Here is an 18,370-nt window from a genome sequence, read left to right as displayed (position 1 = left end):
AGGCTAATGGCACCAGACACACCGTTGACATGGGCGTTTGATACTTTTAAATACCTGGGGGTCCAGATTTATCATCTGGGGACGGACACCGTGGATGGGAACCTCGGTCGGGCAATAGCATGTGCCTGATCGACTCTTCCATTTTGGCTGAACCTACCTCTGTCCCCAATGGGCCGAGTGGCCATTTCAAAGATGGTGATCCTGCCCCGCCTACTGTATTTCTTTTATACACTTCCCTACCATCTACCTCAGAGAATATTTCGGGAGTTGGAATCGTTACTGGTCTCCATGATTTGGGGAGCTTCGAGGGCTAGAGTGGCTCTACATAAATTATATCTTCCATTGTCGGAGGGTGGCCTGGGAGCCCTAAATTATGAGTGATATTATGCAGCAGCTCAATTACAATAGCCAATGCGATGGCTTGCCAAAAGCAACCTCGCTGAAGTGATACGGGGGCCATGAGTTGGGATCGTCCAACGTTACTGGAATGGATGTCGGGAACGACTACCCCGACCCAGAAACAGCGAGGCAACATATCAATGGCAGCAGCTAGACAGCACTGGTCCAGATATGTGATGCCCAGGACCCGCCCGACGCCTTACACTCCCAGACTGCCTCTAGAGCTCCTTTCTGGACCGTTATTCTTGCCATGGTCGACCGGAGTTGTGGGTGTGGAGAGAGAGTGGGTTGGATACATGGGGCGACATGTACGCAGACTCGTAACTGCTAACATTTGAAGACTTGGTAGACACTTACGGAGTGCCGCAGGGTTCCTTCTTACTGCATGCATTGTTGACGCGCCAATCCAGGCAAGTGTGTGATAATGACCGGACAGAACCTACCACATTGCATCAATTACAAACACTGCTCACACACGGCTGCGGCCACCATGCCTGGACAGCCATACACACTTCCATCAGACTGGACGACCCGCCCGCATTGGACGCGCTGCGGGGGCACTGGGATGGCGAACTGTCCACCACCCTTTCAGACAAACAGTGGCTACAATGCCTTAACCACCTGAAGATTTTTTCGGCCAACGGCAGACTAAAATACACCCCACTCAATTATTTGCACCACACGTACCGCTCCCCCCACAGATTGGCACACATGTTTCTTACCACCATAGACATATGTCCTAGATGTCTTGATCAAGGAGCTGCATTCACACATAAGGTATGGGATTGTAATGTTATTCAAACGTTCTGGTCTGAGGTAGCCGCTGTACCCGCAGAGGCAACAGGCACGCGGGTGGCGGCGGAACCCCTTTTTATTGGGAGTCTCAAAACGTAGCTCGTCTTGCAAGGGCCTGAACAAATTCCTGGACCTTGCTCTAGGCCTGGCCAAAGGTAAGATTGCTATGGCCTGGAAACACACATGGGCCCCAATTTCAATGTATGGATGCATAATCTTCATAGGGCATTGGTCTCTGAGCACAAAAATCATCTAGAGACTATTGCACGTGACAGGTCCCTATGCAATGGCGGGAGTATTTGACCGTGATTGAGACTAAATTATCTGTACATCCCCTTCCCACCTAGACTTGTTCCAACTGTCCGTCCCTCCTCCCGTCGCTCTCCTTCTTCTCCCGGCCCCCGCGCCAGCACCCCCCCCTTACCCTTGGCATATACATTAGTGCATGACCTAACTCGTCTCCGCAACCACATATATGTTACTCATTGCTACACTTACTTGCCAGACACACCTGCGACTGCGATTTCAAGAAGAGAAAAGTTTTAATTTCCTTTTCTTTTTCTTCATTCTCTTCCTCCAATTTCTTTTATATTCCCCCAATGTCTCTTTTTCCTGTGTTTTTTTTTTGTTCAGGTTCGAACTCATCTTGCAGTTTTATTTGTAACTCACAGGGGAAAGAGTTTTGGGGAACGATGGCTGATTCATTATTTGATAATCCTGATCTAATTGACTGTTATTTTTTAGTTATGCAGCGCTGCGTGAGTGGAGCTGCTTGCCAGCCAGTAACGTAGACTTCTATGTCTCCTAAATGAGTGTTTCCCTATATCCTCACCACTGCCATTTAAATGTATTGCTATTGTATAATGGCAATGCCAGATTGAATCGTCATGCAAACGTTCTTGATGTTACTTTATTGAAATCAATCAAACTCATTTATGAAGAAAAAAAACAGTGATTTTGCCTTTTTTAGTTAGTAGTTCATTGCTCTCACAGTGAAATAAGTAGAGATGTAGAATGTCCATTGGTGTATGAGGCCTATAGGAACCATGCCTGATGTTTCAAGAATCTAACCACGCAAGAATGTCTGTAGCTAACCGCATGATAAAAACTTTAATCTAGATGTATTTCCGTTGTAACAGAGGAGATGTACTTGCTTACTGAGGAACTCTGTCTTTCGACAGGGTCGTGAAGAAAGCAGCCTGCTACAATGTTTTCGATATGTGCTCTTGACTTTTATATTAATGCGTGTTCTTACGTAGGTTAAAGGAGTTTTTCGAGCAGACTCTTTTGGGTGCTCTTTCAGAACCTTGACAGTCATGGCTACTGCTACCACTGTTTCCCTCTTCTGGCCTTATTTTGTTCTTGATTTGATAACTTGCTAAGGCAACTGTATGCTGATCTAATTGGTTTCCTAAAGACTCGGATGAGTGTTATGGACTGCTCTTCATGGGGATTTATGTTACTTTAATTCGAATGTGAAGCCTTATGCTAATTTGATTTCCTAAATTCTCTGATCATGATTTATAGCATAGGGAACTTATTTCCTTTGATGAACATGCTCAAATGCAATTTATAATTAATGTTTGATTCTAAACATTTTTCTTTGATGAGATATTTGTAAAGTTATTTGATTCGTGGAGTCACTGAAATAAAGACAAAAAAAAGAAAATAACTTTACTGATCTCTTAATGAGAAATAAAGCTTGTAAACTGTAATAGAACTTTTATCATTGAATGAACTTAAACTTATAATGAAATTTAAAGATGAAAATTCTAACTTGCGCCTTGACTCTAAATACAAATTTCCAAGGTCCACTCACGAAAAAAAGATTTCGTGCGGAACGGAGTTTAAACTCTGGAGGGAAAAGATTTTGGACCCATTCAGAGCTTCAGCCTTAGACATACGCCACGATGTGTAGGCACCACATTGAATCATACTATTAGCAAACATGATTGCTTTCCCAAACTACATGTGTTCGCAGCTTTACTATTAGGTCAAAGCAGACTTTTTCTTTGACCTAATTTAACGGAGGATGCTGTTGTTGTATTGATGGGACCCATAGTCTTAATTCTGCCATTCGGAAATATTTTTATGTTCTTCTCTTCTATTATCAATGTTTTATCATTAATATGTAAAGTTAGGACTGTTTTTAACTTGATGAATAAAGTTTTGAACTGAACTGAGACATAGAATTATCTTTGATGGTTGAAACGTCAACTTATAACTCTACATCATTAATTCTCCACACAACTGATTGAGGGGATATTGGAAATGATTGTTCCTTACCCACGCATGTCACGTAATTCAGCCCAGGTAATACATGCACTATTCTAAATTATTACCGCTGTGTTGCACAGGGCTATCAGCACTTCAATGAATGTTCTTTCTTTCCCTACAATGCAGCTATCTATGTAAATGTATACAAGAGTTGCTCTGGCAATAAATCCCTCTCGTCTTAAGGATCTACTTTGAATTCTGGAATATACCACTACATGTAAATAAACATTGCCTGTGATTTCCTAACAGTAGGAATATAGACAACGTGAGGAATATATAGCCATGTAGGAAACATATCATCTGAATCTATAACAGATTTAGGGGACTGCTTTCCTGATGTGTACTTTTGAATATAAATCACAAGGAAGAAAAACTTGTGAAATGAGACAAAAAATATCTGATAATGGTTGATTAGTTTTGATCAGAGATGCACTAAGTTATTAAGCAGGACAGAAGTGTTTTGCTCTGAACAAACCCTGGGTACAGTAACCTAATAGGACTTCTGTCGAAGACTTCAGCGACCTAAAAATAGTTCATGTTACCTCATCAACACAACAAATTCATGCACTTACCAACAACCTTATAGAAAATACAGTCTGCCAGGACAGTCTAATTCAAAATGCTCATCAAAACAGAAATGGTTCACTTTTTTACTTACCAAACATGGGAAAACTGATCCAGGCCTATTATGGAGTGCTCGGGATTGTTAAAAACGCTTTTATGTATCTTCAGGCAAGCTCGTGAAAAGCTGCAAACTGACGGTTGTCTTGGCGTCCCATTCTTTGCAGTGAAACAGGACTCTATGTAGCCAATGGGGACGGTCAAAATATTACCTACAAAACATAAAAAATGCATAAACCGAGAGAACCAACAACTGATGTAGACACTGTAGTATTAACAACATTCATTTTTAGGTCTTGCGTGGCGTAGGCTGCGCACATGCGCAGTCTCGCTCGTGAGATTTAATGACTCTGAGTAGCGAGGGTTAACCCCGCCCCTCTTCTCCATTGGCTGGCCTCCTAAACTGCGGCCAGCCATTGAAGAAGAGGTCTCAGTGTCATCATTCTCTCCATCTAAGCCCCTTCCTTTTCGGATTGGGGGGCGTGTTTTTTAGTTTTGTTCTACTAGTGACGTTCTCAGTCAAAAACATGTCCCCCAATCGCTAAAGGACGGGGCTTAGATCGAAAGAAGAACCATTTGTCTCTAAGCCCCGTCCTTTTCAGACTGGGGGGCGTGTTTTTGATTGTTGTTTACATCCTAGAAAACATGCCCCCCAATGTGAAAAGGACGGGGCTTTTTTAAAATTTTGATCCCAATCTAACCCTGTTCCTAATGATGAGTTCTCCAAAGGCGCTATGGTGGTTTTATTATTGCAATGAAACTATGGAACCCACATGCTCCGTTCAAGTTAATGAGCTGAGTGCTGTGACCTGCCTGACTCTTCTCGGTGCTGCCCCGGGCCTAGCATGAATGGTTTATTAGCTTTTCCTGGACCTGAGGCTCCTGCTCTGAGGTCAGCCTCCTGAAATCGAGTACTCTCCTTTGTCTGGTCTCTCTCTTTTCCACTGAAAGGCCTGTCAGCATGGTAATGTACTCTGCGCCGGCAGATAGAAATGCATCAAAGCCAATAATGCAATGACTAGCCCTGCACTCTGTCCTCATTCTGACAGCACGCGCTCTTCTACCTCCTGTGTGGTGTTGCTGCCGCGCGCTGCACGCAAGCCAGCACTTAAGCAAACATGCATTCACGCCACGCAAAAGCTTTTTTAATATATTGCGTCATTGTGAAGCTACGTTTGGCAAACAGTTATTTGGCAAGTTCAGAGAACTAGATGTAAACAACGGATATCATGATGAATCTGAAATGTTGAATGGCCGGCCCTGCCAGCAAGACCTCATGGCTCGAGAATATCAGTGGCTCACGCACCTCAGACGTCAGTGGATATGTTGAGACCTTACAAATAGCAGCTTTGTATGTGTCACTATTCTAAAATGACCACTATTGCTTTAAATAAAGCTCAGACACCAATTCGAGACGTGTCACATTAAGTATATTGAAATCAAGAGAGGAGAAAGAGAAGTACAAGGCCAATGTCTAATTTTCCCCACCTTTGATAAAATAAAAGACGACTATAATGATCTTTCAATACCTTGGCGTTTTAACTTGCAGAAAAATTCGTTTTTACATGGCACTGGCTCCAAGCTCTATAAATTATCCAGTCTAATTTAATGATACTCAATTTATTGGCCTCGGGAGTATGATGGAATGAGTTAGCCTTGCTTGAATTCTATCATGTGAGCAGCTGACCACCCAATTGGTCAACCGCAACTACTTTTGGTGCCAGTTTGCAGAACACATACTACCAGACATTCATTAATTCTCCTTGAATGCAAGTTAAGCTTCATTATGACCGCCTATAGCCAAAATAATGACTCCCACTACCACATTAAAGCAATATTATAATTTCTTCAGCAAGAGTGTTAATGTTTAATGTTTACGGATTTCTAAAGCGCATGGCTGCCCGTAATCGTCCCAGCACTGATGATAGAAACAAGCGAAAACAGAAGGGGGAGAGTTATGGGTACAACCAGGTCTTCAGAAGTTTACGGAAAGGAAGGAGGTTGGGTTGGGCACGCAAGTCCAGGGGGAGTGAGTTCCACAATTTGGAGGCGTTGTATGAGAAACGCCAGCCTCCAGAGCACGCCCTCTTGATCCTGGGCGTCAGGGTCAGATGGAGGTTCATAGATCTAAGGATTCTGGTAGTAGTATAGGGGACAATGAGGTCTTTGAGAATAGGTGGCGCTTTACCATATAGTATTTTGTGTGTTAGGCAGAGGGCCTTGAAATGCACTCTTTCCTGTACAGGCAGCCAATGCAGTGCTCTGATGGCCGGTTTGGCCGAGCAACGATTGTTGGTGTCTGTCAGAATCCAGGCAGCTGTGTTTTGCACTACTTGGAGTTTGGCTGTCACTTTCTTCGGTGCACCAAGGTAGAGGACATTTCCGTAGTCCAATCTGGACAATATCAGGCCCTGGATTAAGAGCTTCCTAGACTGAAAGGGGAGCAACGGAAGGATCTTACGGGAAGTAAGGAGGAGACCATAGCAGGCTCCAGCCGTTTTCCTTGCTTGGGTGTTCAGAGTGAGCTCCTGGTCCAACCAAATCCCAAGACTTTTGATATCGGATTTAGGAGTTGGGGGCGGACCCATGCAGGGGGGCCACAAGGTCTCTGGGCGAAAATGAGACTGGCTGCCCATCACCATTATCTCCGTCTTGTCACTGTTCAGTTTAAGGTGGGACCTGTCCATCCAACTGACTATATCTCCTAGGCAGGAATGCAGATCAATGGTAGGATTTTCCTGATGGCTAAGTGATACTACAAGTTGGGTATCATCCGCGAATGTCAGTAGTTTGATTCCATACGGGGTGACAATTTTTTCGAGGAGAGACATGTACACGTTGAAGAGCGTAGGCCTCAAAGAAGAGCCCTGCGGCACTCCGCAGTGTATTGGGGTCTCTTTAGAGATGTGATTACCCTCCGCCACCTGGAAGGAGCGGCTGTGTAAGAAAGATCTTAGCCAGGACAGGGCAAGCCCTGAAATACCCAGACCCTGAGCCGTTGGACCAGCATACGATGGTTGACTGTGTCGAAGGCTGCACTTAGATCCAGGAGGATCACTGCCACTGATCCTCCTGCATCGATGATCTTCCTGGCCTCTTCGACTACCGCCACCATCGCGGTCTCTGTGCCCTGGCCCGGACGAAAGCCTGTCTGTGAGGGTTTAAGCAGTTCACTGGACTCAAGGTAGTTGGACAACTGGCTGTTGATACATTTTTCTGTCATCTTACTGATGCTTGGCAGAAGAGAGATTGTCCTAAAGTTGGTCAAGTTTAGGGGGTCGAGATTTGTTTTTTTTAGTAGGGCCTTGAACACAGACTTCTTCCAGCTAGGGGGCACCGTTCCCTCCGACAGAGAGGCGTTAATCACATTCACCATCGGGGCAAGAATGGTAGGTGCAACAAGTTTTAAGATCTTAACAGGGGCTGGGTCAAGCGGGGAGCCACTCTTAACAGACTGTAAGATAGGAGACAGGGTGTCCTCGCTGATAGGAATAAACGTGTCCAGTCCTATATTGAGGTTCTGCAACTGTATCGGGCACGGATCAGATAGGTCCGCAGAATAGTGAGGGTGAAGTTGTTTCAGGATATTTTGGATCTTTTGATCAAAAAAAGTAGCTAGCTCGTTAAAATGACTGTCCGAGAGATCACCCGGGCGTGTAGGCTCCGGGGTTTTAAAAAGTTTTTTCACAATTTGAAAAGTTTCACTCGACAAGCTAGAGGCAGTTCTGATTTTTTCTTCGAAGAAGGCTGCTTGCGCAGCTTTAAGAGCTTTTTTGAAGTTGAGGATTGTGAGTTTATAATCCCTCTTCCTGTTGGGATCATAGTCCTTCCTCCACAATCTTTCAGACCTTTTACAAAGTTTTTTCAGGAGGCGGACCTCGTGAGTAAACCATGGCAGGGTGGTTTTTTCCCGTGGTTTCAGATGGGGTTTTTTGGGGAGGCGGTGTTAAAGGAATTTTCGATCCACGAGGAAAGCTTGGCCTCCGCAACTGCGGGGTCTGCCTCATAGTTAGGCGAGGAAAGCTCCAGGGCATGCTTCCATTTGCCGGTGTCCAGTTTAGACCAAGGGCGTGAGAGTCTACCGGGAGCTTGCCTGGGGAGCGGAGTAGTCGGGATCCACCAGCTAAATTGAATAAGCAGGTGATCCGTCCATGGTATCGGGATTGGTGCTCTCACTTTAAGGTTGAATATGTTCGAAAAGATGGGATCCAGCAGATGCCCTAGTGTATGCGTGGGTTGGTCGTTCCCCAAATAGAGCTGGTGAGTTGCTAGATCTAATAGCAGTTCCGAGGCTGTGCTGTTATTACTATTGTCAAAGTGAATGTTTAGGTCCCCTAGAGTCAGGAAATTGGGCAGGGTGCTAGCCATGGCCATGGAAGTTTCTAAGAGAGAGCTACAGAACTGTCCCAAGGTACCTGGGGGACGATACATAGGAACTCCCAAGAGGGATTTACATGGGGACACTTGGATGGTGAAGTGAACATTTTCGCAGTCAGAGAGGGGGCTACCGTGGAGTCGACACGAGAGGTGGTCTCTATGGATTATGGCTATCCCTCCTCCCCTTCCCTTCACTCGGTCCAAGTGTTGTATGAGGAAGCCTTGAGGCAACGCCTGAACGATATCCGGATCAGACTCTAGTGAGAGCCATGTCTCTGTCAAAAATAAAATCTCTAATTGTTGCTCCTCTAAGAGCATATGGATTTCCTGAGCGTGTTTAGGCAAAGATCGGCAATTTACCATGGCCATATTGATGACAGTCTGGGCAGAATGGCCGGTCTTTGGAGGGGAAAGTTTATATGGACATTGGAGACAATGGTTGTGAGGGCCATCTACTCTAATGGAGTGGGCACAGAGGGACAGGGGGAGCTGGTTCAATTGGCCCAAGAGTTCTCTGGAGTATGTTATACTCTTATGGTGGAAAGAGTCCGAAATACTGGGCCCTGGGCCCGGCGTGGCGCGGACGGGCGCAGACGGGCTTACCTCTGGCGCACCTCCGGCGCGCCATCGGCACGCCCGCTGCGCATATGAGGTGTAGAGGGCATTTTGTAGTGGGAGGGCCGAATCGCCCGCACCACTAGAGCATCAACCTTTCCTCCCCCAAGATGGCGCCTGAGCAGGAAATACTCGGTTGCCTGATCCTGCGGTCCAGGAGCCCCAAATCGGCAGCCTGAGAGCGCGTGGACCCTCGTGAGGAGCGCGTGGAGGGTAGAAGTAAGTACAGTGATATTAAAACATGTGGCCAAGATCACACAATGTTCACAATAAATTTTTAAAAACAACGAAGTGTCACAGAAGCAGAATTTACACAATGATTAGAAGTATTCTGCAACTGACTCCCGGCTTCCGCCTCAAGAGTCGCTAGTTCTATCGCAGGGCAAGTGCTTTCGCCGGTCCTATATGTAGTGGGAGGGCCGAATCGCCCGCACCACTAGAGCGCCGACCTTTCCTCCCCCAAGATGGCGCCTGAGCAGGAAATACTTGGTTGCCTGATCCCGCGGTCCAGGAGCCCCAAATCGGCAGCCTGAGAGCGTGTGGACCGTCGTGAGGAGCGCGTGGAGGGTAGGAGTAAGTACAGTGATATTAAAACATGTGTCCAAGATCACACAATGTTCCACAACAAATTTTTAAAAACAACGAAGTGTCACAGGAGTGGAATTTACACAATGATTAAAAGTATTCAGCCCCTGACTCCCGGCTTCCACCTCAAGAGTCGCTAGTTCTATCTAAGAGTGAGTCTGTGGCAGAAAATTAACCATCAAAATTCAAAATGTAAATGTTAACGCTATTTCCCAGAAGGGAGCCGTGAAGGTGTCAAGAAACATGACACAGAGATTAAATGTTTTTGTTTCCACAACAGATATGTAGACTAATTGTGTGTCCTTCTTTCTTTTCCGACATATTGGTGTTTGTAAAAATGCACGTGGTTTGTGATATTTTTCTGGAATATGGGAAGGAAGGAGTAGCTTGAGCTTGCTGAGAAAATAGTTAAAACTGGCTACATTTGACTTTTGTTTTGATAAAATAAAAAATAAAATCCTAAACCAGAAAGTGTTTTTTTTGTTTTACCCCTGAAATTACCCTTGTAAGATTTGCTACTTCCTAGTTCTTCCTGTGCGAATATCAGCATGACCCAGTAACAAGTTAGGATGGCGATCAGGTTGATCTGATTAGTACCTCTCTTTGAGAAAGGTGCATCACTTGATTTAGTGAGATGAATTTCCTCAACCATACTCCAGAGACCGACCGTGTGCTTCTTCTACACTAAGAGGAGAGAGCTCAACGAGAGCCCCACCCCTCGAACCCTTCGACAGAGGAGAGCCACCAGGGAGCCACAGACTCCTGGACAGACACACCTGTGGGGAAAGAGTCCCACCGGCGCCCGGGAGCCGCTTGGCACATACATGGTTCCAGTTGCTGTGAAGAGTCCAGCTGTGTTCAGCTCCATGGAACGCGAGCGTTGCCAGGGTTGTTTTACGTCACGGGGGTCGCGCGAGTACGCAGCTGATGTTAGTTGCCAGCTGGCTGATTTAGGGAGCGTTATCTATGGGAAACCTGCTTCAATAAATCAGTTATTAATCCCACTGATTCTCGGAAATGCTTACTACATATTGGCTACGACAGGCAGTAAGATCACCAGATAGTGCGGAAGGAACCCATGCACACTCAACTAAAGACCTCAGTCACCTTTGAAGCATCCGCTATGGGTACTACAATGAATGTACAGTGGTGAATTATTGCGAGTCAGTTTGAGCACCCTGCTTAGGGAACCTGACGGTGGGTGGCCACTGAAGTGAGGCGTGGCCTCGTTCGTGCACTCTCTTTTACTATTGGTGCAAGACCATCACACCACCCACCACCACCACCACCACCACCACATCCACCACCACCACATCCACCACCACCACCACATCCACCACCACCACATACACCACCAAATCCACCACCACCATAACCACCACACCCACCACCACATCCACCACCACATCCACCACCACATCCACCATCACCACCACCACCACATCCACCACCACATCCTCCGCCACATCCATCACCACATCCATCACCACATCCACCACCGCCACATCCTCCACCACCACATCCTCCACCACCACATCCACCACCACCATATCCTCCACCACCACCATATCCCCCACATCCACCACCACATCCACCACCACCACATCCACCACCGCGTCATCCACCACCACCACATCCACCACCACCACATCCACCACCACATCCACCACCACCACATCCACCACATCCACTACCACATCCACCACCACCACATTCAACACCACCACATCCACCAGATCCACCACCACCACATCTATGTGTGTGTGTGTGTGGCTGTGTGTGTGGGGGTGTGTGTGTGGTGTGTGTGTGTGTGTGTGTGTGTGTGTGTGTGTGTGTGTGTGTGTGTGTGTGTGTGTGTGTGTGTGTGTGTGTGTGTGTGTGTGTGTGTGTGTGTGTGTGTGTGTGTGTGTGTGTGTGTGTGTGTGTGTGTGTGTGTGTGTGTGTGTGTGTGTGTGTGTGTGTGTGTGTGTGTGTGTGTGTGTGTGTGTGTGTGTGTGTGTGTGTGTGTGTGTGTGTGTGTGTGTGTGTGTGTGTGTGTGTGTGTGTGTGTGTGTGTGTGTGTGTGTGTGTGTGTGTGTGTGTGTGTGTGTGTGTGTGTGTGTGTGTGTGTGTGTGTGTGTGCAAATGCAATAGGTCCCACATTTGCGAGAGATTAAGCTATTGGCATTGTAAATGACAAGGCCTTTTATTTATCTGTTTTCAAAACCAACAAATAAATAAAATATGTGTCATTTCCAATGCCAATAGCTCTAACTTTTGCAAAAACAAGACCCTTGCATTGTAAATGCTTGTTTGCATTTACAGTTTGATACTGGTAGATTTTATTTTCATACCTTCGGTTATTTTATTTTAAATAGTAGCTTCCTACAAAACAAACTGATTTGCAGACTGCCATAGAAGGTCACCTCCAACGTGTGTAAAATCCCAAATGCCGACAAAAGGCTAGAAATAATCGTCTCAGAATCTATCACAAAGAGCTGAAACCTTGTGTAGCTAATGTCATTAGTACAACAGTTCCTCTGGCACATCAAAATAAATAAATACATCGCAGGTACAAAGCTAGCTAGCATTCCCGGAGTACAAAAGGGGTTGTCTTAGAGCTAGCTCGTTAGAAACTTAATCAGCTGTTCATTACAATGTACTGTATCTGATTCCACAAGCCACTGACACATTGCTTCCACAGTATCAAGCTCCAGATGACAACATGGGCTGTACAAATAACAACCCTTCCCCTCCTGTCTAAAATTATAGTTAATCTTTCACTCAATCAATCAATCAAACTTTATTCAGTTTTTGTGATAAAAACCATAAAAATCATAAATACAACAAAGCTATAAGCTCCCATCCAATTGGTATCATCAATTGCCATTTTTCATCCAAAAAGATAAAAAATTAAAGAACATACCATAACGTGGACCCTGAGAGCATAGCTAGAAAAGTAAAAGCAGAACGCACTTGATTAAAATTTGCTGATTTTAAAATTTGGATTATTAGGTCTTCCTCAGTAAAAAATGAATCATGTCCTGAGGGGACTTGCTGTCACAACAGCATAGTGGCAGGGTCTCACCTTTCTACTCCCTCGAGGGTGGACGAGGAGATAAAATAGGTCAAACGGAACCTCATCAACACAAAACAGTCGTAAGTATAGGAAAGCCCTAGGAGATACGGTTCCGTGGTGTGTACAGTTTTCAGGATGATGTATTTACGTACACTGGGCTTCATTAACTCACACTACTCCCTGTTCACCACACGAAGTCTGCGAAAAGACTCTTTGGCCCAAAGTAAGTCCTTCCTGTTTATTGAACCTGGGTCATTAAAGAGATTCTACCTGCCAAGAGTCCTGAATCCTTCCCAAATATATTTGAACCAAGGGATGTGGTGGGCATAGTCAAGGGCATCACAATCCCTTAAGATGTCTTTGTGTAAGGCAGTCCCCTTATTCAACTAAACTTTAAGCCAATAGGATAATGGGCGAAATGACAACAGGTCTGACAAGTAAGACATACCCAGTTCTTCGTGTACAGAAAAAGTAGAGGTTCCATGAGGTACACATAGGAGTTGTCTCAGGAACCTATTTTCGACTGTAACTCCTCATGCAATGTATAACCCCAAATTTCACTGCCATAAGTTAACTGTGCTAAACACTTAGCTCTGTAAATCTCCAAGATTGCACCTATTGGGTTTTTACCAAGCCGCGATGCGAAGTTAAAAATAGCCGCCCCACCTGAGAGAAGCCTACCCGTGTGTCAACTAGTACCCTCTCAAAGTCGTTGATATACAAGTTAAATAAGAAAGGGGCCAGGGTACAGCCCTGTCACACCCCTCTCTGAAGTGGGAATCGACTGGTGACCTTACAGTCATTTGTGTACCGTACCTCTGCTTTAGTATCCCTTTGAAGCTCACAGAGGAAGGGGGGCATGGCCAAGCTAGCGACCAAGATGGCTGCTCGGCTTTGAAGCTCCGTCCAGCACTCTAATATGTTGGCATGTACCTGCTGACATTGTTACCCCAGAGATGCAAGAATTAGGTGAATAAACACTGGAAGCGGTGCCGGACTTTCCGGTCGCTGTGTGGAATCTATCAACAAAGGGGGGGAACCGTATTGGACTATCTTTAACGGGGTCCAGTGTACAAGTCCAACCAAGTAGTAACACAAAAAGGGTACAAAGTTCCCCGAAAGAAATGCAAGGACAGAATGAGTGTGTAGCGTAGAAGAAAGGAAAAAGGGGGAAGGTCCCTTTTTGGAACTAAAACCCTCACACACCCAGCGAGCTAGGTGTCATGCTTCATCATATGGGTTCTGCTCCTCGTCAGACTGGCGCTGCAATGTCTGACGGGCACCTGTAAAGGGGCTCTTTATCGGACATCTTTTGTTCCAGCCATATGGTGCATGCGTGTGAGAGGGCAAGGGAAAGTGTAGTCGTGAGGTGAAGGTGAGTTAAAAAAGGTGAGTCAGTCCACAATACACTTTATTAGGGTGGTAGGCTCCTTTGATTAAAAGGGTGGGAGGGGAGATATAAACTGGGAAAGCTCACAGTAAAATATCTGCAACCCTCAGGTCAGGTCAACATGTTTCTTGCCGTCATGGCAATTCTTCAAGACCTAAGTGTTCAGTACTACACAGTGGGAAATTAAATATAAAAAAGAAATTACAACCTCATCCAGTGGGTCAGTAAAGGGCAGGCCAAAAGGTCCTACTATAATCATGCGACCTAGAAAATGTAAAAGCAATAGAAGAATAAGGTCAGTGCGAGGCTCTATTGCTTATTAGATCACAAATACTTCTACGTGTTACACACACACAATTAAAAGCAGAGATACACGAGGCATCATAAAAGTAAAAACAGGCTCAATTGAGACTGAGGACGAAGACATTAATAGTTAGAGAGAAACGGGGCTTGATCCTTACCCTAAGGGGTGTCCTGGGTGCCCCGCAGTCTGCTCCCGTGGGACCTGCAAAGTTTGGTAATGTACCTAGGGAAGAAAATACGGCAGGTAGGAGGCCAGTCATGAGAAGGACCGAGAGGGAAAGTACAAGGGAGCTGGTCTCAAGGGGCTCGTTGGAAACAACTCGGGCAGAGGACCGCCACGTAGATACTCCCAAACCAGCTCTGCGTGAACTAGGTAGTTGCCCCGTAGGCGCACTGAAGTAGTTGAGGCCATGTGTCCCGATAGACAATGCTAACCCTCTGGTCAGAACGCCCCGCGAACACCCGACCCCCCGTCAGAGGAAACCTGCAGAGGGAAAGGCGGATGCGGAACGACCAACCCCACAGGCCAGCAGCACCTACCAAAAGACATCCGTGTGCTTTACACGGACTGAGGCGTCATAGCAGTACTGCTCACGACAACGGAGGCACGGGCGTAACCAGGAAGGGCATGGTACACACTGTCCGAGCGTTAACAGCGTGATCCAAGGAGCGGCAGTGTAGGCAACAAACAGACAGCTTACCTCAATGGAGTGTGGTTATTACCATCTACACCTACCCCCACGAACAGCGCCGGGTCAAAGCGTGGAGCAGCTGGTGGCGTACTCCGTGTCGATGCGGAGAATAAGAAGTCCAAGCACTCCCGCCATGTCAGCGCTGCGGATGGGCGTGGCGGATAGAGTATGTGACTACGCATGCGCCAAATCAGCTACTGGATGCGGGATAACCACTAGACCGTACCAGAAGGTCTGAGGGGTAAACGTGGCGGCCATCTTGGGTATTGTAATGATCTAGGGAGTAGAAGTGGACGCCCATATAGGGAGAAAGCCAAGCCGCTGTCAGTAATGTACGGGCAGAGTTGAATTAAAGGTAAAAGCCCGGGAGTCAAAAGGTGAGGTAAGCTCAATATATCGAGTCAACGGTCAGCGTCTAAGGCAACAGAACCGTCAGCCAGGAGCGGTTAACCCTGTGTGCAGACACTAGAGTAACTGACACCAATAGTAAATGACTGTTAAAATGGGAAAGCGGGGGTTATTGAATTAGATGTCAGCGCCGTAACGATTCAGCCAACAGCTGATGAATGCTAGGAGTCCCGTGGGGTATGGGACCTCACTGTTAAGACAAAACTGAGCAATCACTGTGACTGATGAGATTTAGGCGCAATCACTGTGGCTGATGAGATTTAGGCGCAGAAAATGACGATGTAACAATGGTGCAGTGTAAGCGGTCGGCTGAGGACCAAATGATAAACACTTGCGTATGGGGGCAACCAGACAGATTCATCACTAGGGTGGGCATCTCAAATAAGGAGTGGTAACAGTAGATAGGAAATGGAAGAGGTGCCCAGGGTCCATTATGGTCAAAGATGGTAGAGTGGCAATGCCTCAGAAAAAGTAGTGGTGTCTGTGCTGAGTCACAGCAAAGTTGGAATCTAAGGGTGTGGGGGATAGGGACCCCCAAGGTTTCCTCTACTGTGCCAGGGATGACCATGGGACAGAGTCATTCAAACCCATTGTGTCAAGCTTGAGTCGGTGCACCCATCTCTGTTCAATCCTGAACAATGCCTGTTGTGTAATGGCCGGGTGGGATTCCAGTATCAGCCACCGGACACTATCTGCTTGATGATCATGCTGCGTGTAGTGTTCTTATAGTCTTGTGTGTGTCTTGGAGCATCTGATGTTGCTCTTATGCTCCATAATTCTTAGTTTGACTTGTCTCATAGTCATCCCAATGTAGTGTTTACTGCAGGGACAAGTGAGCATGTAGATGCATCTTGTACTGTTGCAGTTAGTGTGTCTCTGTAGGTGCCACATAAAAGTGTCAGTAAGTTTGATTTCCTTGCACTGGATTGTTTGGGGCAGACAGCGCAACCGCCGCAGGGGAAATGGCCTATTACTGGTGGGAGGCCCCATAGTGTGTTCTGGCTAGCCATATTCTGTTTCTTAGGCCTTGTATGGATCAAAGAGTCCTTCAAGTTAGATGTCCGCTTGAAAGCAAAGCGAGGACGTGGAATGTCTAAGCCCCCTGAATTGATAATATTCCAATGCTTGTTCATTGTTTTCTTCATGAAAGCCGAGTTCTTGGTAAAACAAGTCACACAAGTTATCAACTCTTCAGAAGCTTTGGGGCGTGTTTCAAGCAAAACCTCCCTGGGGTTATTCAAAGCTCGTTTGCAAGGATTGCGATTGAGTCTGGTGGGGTACCCCCTGTCCTGTAATTTGTGTTGGAGGAGCCTAGCTTCCTGCTGGTAATCAGATCTGGCAGTATAGTTCCTGCGTACCCTGAGGAACTGCCCGAAGGGGAGATTGTCCCTCAGGGCTTTCGGATGGTGGCTCTCATAGAGCAGGAGACTGTTCCTGTCAGTGTTTTTGCGGTAAAGGGTGGTACTGAGTCCTATACCGTTTAGATTAATACTCAAGTCAAGGAAAAGTATTGTTGTGTCAGACATAGTGCCAGTGAGTTTAAGAAAGGGATTCTGTAGGTTTATCCAAGCGCAGAAGGCTTCACAGGTCACGCGGTCACCTTTGCATAGGACAAGGGTATCATCTATGTATCGGCGCCAAAGTGTGATGTTGTCACAGAAGGGATTTTGTGCAGATCTGAACGTATTCTCTTCAAAGGTGGCCATATAGATACAAGCCAGACTAGGGGCAAAGGTGGAATCCATAGAAGTCCCCCGAATCTGGTGGTAGAGTTGTGTACCGTATTGGAAAAAATTCTCAGTCAGGGCTATGGTTGCACAGGCCATGATAAATGAAACCGGTGTAGGTGAAGACCACTCTTCAAGTAAGAGGGTAGACTCAACGGCTTCCAAGGTGGCTTGTTGCGGGATGTTAGTATAAAGTGCTTCCACGTCCAGAGTAAGGAGGAGGTCAACACCCTCTCTCCCCTCGATGGAATCAATAAGATAGAGCACATCCCTGGTGTCTTGAAGGAATGATGGAATTTTCCTAACCACTGGCTGTAGGAAGACATCACAAAATTTGGAGAGGGGCTCAAGTAATGAGCCGATGCCTGACACAATCGGCCTCCCCGGGACCGGTGTCTGACCCTTGTGGATCTTGGGCAGGGTGTAAAAATAAGGAATAACTGGGTCAGTGGTCAGTAAGAACGCTGCTTCGTTCTTAGAAATCCATTCATTTGTCTCACCTTCTATATTATGGCTGGTGATGGTAGTTGTGAGCCTTTTGGTGGGATCTATAGTCAAAGGTCTGTAATGAGTAGTGTTGGCCAGCTGGCGTTGACACTCTCTGTCATAATCACAGCTATTTTGGATCACTGTGGCGCCCCCTTTGTCCGCCTGCTTAAGAACAATAGTTGTGTCGTTGCCTAGTGACTGCACTGCTTGTCTCTCGGCTACGCTAAAGTTATTAAAGGTGTTGATATTAGGTTTGTTATCCAAACTCCTGAGGACTGCCCTCTCAAAGGCATGGTGGGAACAAAGCCCAGGCCCTTCTCAAGAATCCTGGTCTCAATCGGGGTCAATGTCCTGTCAGAGAGATTCACAATCAAACTCTCTTTCGCCGGGTCGTGCTCCTGGTTTCCCACCGAGGTTGGTGTAGTTGTCTGATCTTGCCACTGTACAATCGTTTGGCCTCCTCGCTTGCGCCCTCTTCCTCTTCCCCAGCCTCTGTCTAAAAAAGGTTGGTTCATAGGGAAGAACTGTGCCGGTCCCTGTGGGTAGCAGGGATATTGCCAGGGTGGCATCATTTGTGGTGGCCCATTGAACATAGAGTTCCGTTGTTATATCCTTGGTTCCAGTTGGGGCGATG

At 46.3% G+C, this 18,370-nt stretch overlaps 1 protein-coding gene across 1 annotated transcript in view; it reads right to left on the bottom strand.

The window, feature by feature from the left end:
- TRMO (tRNA methyltransferase O) overlaps nucleotides 1-18,370 on the bottom strand; it is a 333,295-nt gene that overhangs the window by 222,828 nt on the left and 92,097 nt on the right. The window contains exon 2 of the mRNA XM_086961846.1: nucleotides 4,130-4,304. Coding sequence (XP_086817972.1) covers nucleotides 4,130-4,304 — 175 coding nt within the window. The remainder of the gene's footprint in view (nucleotides 1-4,129; nucleotides 4,305-18,370) is intronic.

This window comes from Lissotriton vulgaris, chromosome 3_1 (assembly GCF_964263255.1).
Source record: "Lissotriton vulgaris chromosome 3_1, aLisVul1.2, whole genome shotgun sequence".
NCBI lineage: Eukaryota > Metazoa > Chordata > Amphibia > Caudata > Salamandridae > Lissotriton > Lissotriton vulgaris.
The sequence above is the reverse complement of the archived record's forward strand: the minus strand, read 5'-3'. Positions and strand labels throughout refer to the sequence as shown.